At 24.0% G+C, this 3,959-nt stretch overlaps 1 protein-coding gene across 1 annotated transcript; it reads right to left on the minus strand.

Moving 5' to 3' along the window:
- Positions 1-148: 148 nt before the first annotated feature.
- LOAG_13316 (aspartic protease BmAsp-2) lies at positions 149-3,623 on the minus strand (the record flags this gene model as incomplete). The annotated part of the gene is made up of 7 exons (XM_003148825.2): positions 149-492; positions 710-907; positions 1,504-1,672; positions 2,171-2,370; positions 2,633-2,751; positions 2,988-3,111; positions 3,420-3,623. The coding sequence occupies 7 exons, from the start codon at positions 3,621-3,623 to the stop codon at positions 253-255; spliced, it is 1,254 nt and encodes a 417-aa protein (XP_003148873.1). The 3' UTR covers positions 149-252.
- Positions 3,624-3,959: the final 336 nt, after the last annotated feature.

A 3,959-nucleotide genomic window follows, 5' to 3' on the forward strand; every position in this document is an offset into this window, starting at 1 on the left:
GATAAATATCGTTTATTATCATTTTGTCATTTCTTCCCTCTTCTTCATGTTGATCTTATATCATTTAAGGATAATTATTTACTTGTTCTTATCTGAACTTTTTTCTTTATTTGTGTGAATTTTTTATCAAAAAATAGCTAAATTTTGTCACAAATTTTATAATTAATGCATGAAAAGATTGTTGATTTTAACTGAATTTGAAGTTTTAAATTTCGATTAAATCGTAATTATAATGAGACGATAATTATTGATTCATGTGGTAGTTGTTACTGTTCGTTGTTCCTGTGATACAAACGTATGAACTCGTTTACCTATTGGTTTACCATTGCTATCACGAGCCTGTGCAAAGCCTATCTGAGAATTTCCAACATCGAATACGGTATAGTAATGACCGATGAATACATCGCCAAGAATCCATAATTCACCCACTCGTTCAGGTAAATCAATACCCATGAAACCGGAAAGGCAAATTGATTTGCCCTGTGCCGATACCTAAAAAATGCTTTAAGACATTTATTTGATTATAAAAAATTTTACAAAAATTATAGAATTCCAGAGAAAGAAAAAAAGGAACATGTCGCAAAATTTAGCCTAATTTTGGTTATAGTTGAGAATTTTGCATAAAAATTGAATTTCATTTCAAAACAATTTTACTTTTACATTTTATGCGAGAATTGATTGAAGAAAAAGGGAAGAATGTCCCACTTACATTCAAAACATAATCTGATCCTTTTAAAGTATAACTTTTGCCAGCAATGACAAATGTAATTTCAGGTAGGGATGGTACTTTATAACATGGTATGATATATTCATCCGCATAAAGATGCTCCGCTCCAATATATTTTTGAATTTTATCAATTTGACTTTTTGGACCAGCAATTAAGCTTGTTCCCGTATCTGCTATAGCCTGAAATTAGCACATCAATATTTTTTAAAGCACTATTTTATATTATGGTAAAAATGATTCATGACTATTTTAGTATAAATAATTAATTCATTAATTCATAATTTAAGCATCAATATCTGAATAGTCTAATATTTCTAAACAGAATTGTATTATACTTGAATACTAAATAATAATAAAATGTATCAATCAAAAAATGTTCATTATATTATTTAAATTATCACCTATATTTTATTCTTTTTTTATAACTTGAATATACTGATGAAAGTATAGGTTGAATTGCTGTCAATTACACATTTTTCTCAAAAGGAAGGATGGTTTTAAAATTTGTTTTTAATTTATTCTATAGTCTATGTATTTTGCTAGTAATTATAAGCAATAATATCTAAAAATTATACAAAAAAAAGGAAAAATTATAAGCTACTAATTATAAATAATATTTAAACGATTAATATTTAGTCCTTTTTTTTCTTTTTTAAAAAACATTTTATAAAATCGATTATCAAAATATTAAATATATTATCGATGCATTAAATTTGAAATATTTAGTAAATCCTTTAAGTTGAATAATTTTATAATTATACAATTATCAAACAAACCTGGCATCCATTAGCACAACTAATTGCTTTACCATCGCCTTGTATGCTATCCATTTGAAATTGCCAATATCCATGCTTTGATATAGGAGTATATACAAGTGGTGCTACAAACCTATTAACATCAATACCACCCAATGTTATTTCACCACCAATTTCATCATTTGGATTTCTGGAATAAATAATGATAACAATAAATCATCAGTAAATAACTTTCAATAACAACAACAACAACAACAAATAACGACAAACAAATGACAAAAGCAATCAACAACGACAAATGACAATAAACAAGAATAACAACAAAAAAAATAGCAAACAGTAAACAACAACAAACAGCAATAACGGCAAAAAAAAAAAAAAAAAAACAAACAACAAAGAAACAGTGAACGACATAATGATAATAATAATTATTATTAGTAAATTGGCAACAACCATAGAATACATACAAAATACTATTTTCAAATGGTTTTCAAAATGACACTTTTTGTTTGCTTTTGTCATTTGAAAATGTCAAAATGATAAAACAAAAAGTGAGCAAAAATTTCGAGTAAAATATAAAAGAAAATAAAAATCATCAAAAATGCTTATGTGAATAATACAGAAATTTCTGTAAAAATTTTTATAAAAATTTAAATTTGAAAAAAAAAAACAAGAAAATTCAAACAACCTATCAAGCCAAAAAGCAAACAACGATTCTTTGACAGTTTTTTGCTTAATCATTGTATGAAATACTGGACTTAATCCAAGAACTGCAATTTCCGGAAATGCCATACCCAAAATACCATCAAATTTAGCCATGACAAATGTTACACCAGGTTCTGAAGTTGCTTCAGCAAATGGTTGATCCGTAACACAAATATCGGCAATCTAAAATTGTCCCATTGTTTTTTTTTTTTCGTTTTAATCAACAAACTTAAAATGAGCAATATAAAATATAAAAATATAAAAGGAAAAAAAATATAAAAGGAAAAAAAAAGTATCAATTAGAAGTATTAAAGGGAAATTTTATATTAACGAAAAAGATAAGCATTATAAATTGAGTAAATTAATTAATATTAGATATAAGCAAAAATTGATATAATTAATTAGGTTCTATTTGTTAACTGTTTATAATATATGTATTACGTACACAAACAGTATCCGATGAAATGAATCCTTCCATTGAACCTCTTCCGTACTGAATTTTTATTTTTCTACCGTCCGGTTTATATGTTGTCGATTGTGCTCCTTTATATTTATTATGGAATACTGTAAAAAAAAAGGAAAAGAAACTAATAGAAAGAAAAGTTAGAGAAAAAGAAACAAAGCTAGGCTGCTTTTTTTGGCTCTTTGTGATTAATTTAACCTAAAATATAAAATTCAGAATATTATTACAATAGTATGAATTAAATAAAATGAAGCATTTATTAATAATTGAAATATTATTTTTCAAAAAAACGAAAAGTTCCATAAATCAATTTGTTCATTATCAAAATTAAGCTTACAACAAGCAATATCCGAAAAAGGACATTTTACGGATGGTATCCAAAGATTTGATGAACCAGTATCAAAAACAACACTGAAATTCTGGGCTGGTGTACCAATCGAAATTTGACCATAATACTGAGCCTGACAAATTAATCTCATTTCAAATCAACATTAATGAATATTAACTAGTCAATCGCTAACTTCTTAAAATGTTTAAATTTATTTCTTTGGATACAATTGAAACAGCGAATTAAATTATCAATTTCCATAATATGCTTTTAGAAAATTTCTGAACTTGAATTAATGTTTGAATTTTTTTAATAAAAATCACTGATATAATCAATAAATTTAAAATTGTACTTTTTTGAGAAAAATTCATTAAAAAAAAGAAAAGAATAAATTAAATATAAATTAAATTTACACGAAAACACCATATTAATATCACTTACATCCATATAGTTCTTTAGTATTTCATCAGTTTCGCTTATCGTTCTTGGCCTTGAAGCTAAACCGAAATCTAATCCGATTTTACGTTGAGTTTTTTTCCGTTGAATTTGAAAATTGAGCAGTTTATTGTATGATTCCAATGAACCTGTTTTTATAAGATCTGCACGAAGTGAATTCTGTTTACGTAATGCAATCCTGAAATACATCTCGACACAGCATTAATTAACGTTTCATGAACAATGATTTATTATTTTTATTTTATCACTATTATTATTATTATTATCATTATTATTATTATTATTATTATTATTATTATTATTATTATTATTATTATTATTATTATTATTATTATTATTATTATTATTATTATTATTATTATTATTATTATTATTATTATTATTATTATTATTATTATTATTATTATTATTATTATTATTATTATTATTATTATTATTATTATTATTATTATTATTATTATTATTATTATTATTATTATTATTATTATTATTATTATTATTAGTTATTACTTATTATTAGTTATT

Source organism: Loa loa, assembly GCF_000183805.2.
Source record: "Loa loa unplaced genomic scaffold supercont3.328, whole genome shotgun sequence".
NCBI lineage: Eukaryota > Metazoa > Nematoda > Chromadorea > Rhabditida > Onchocercidae > Loa > Loa loa.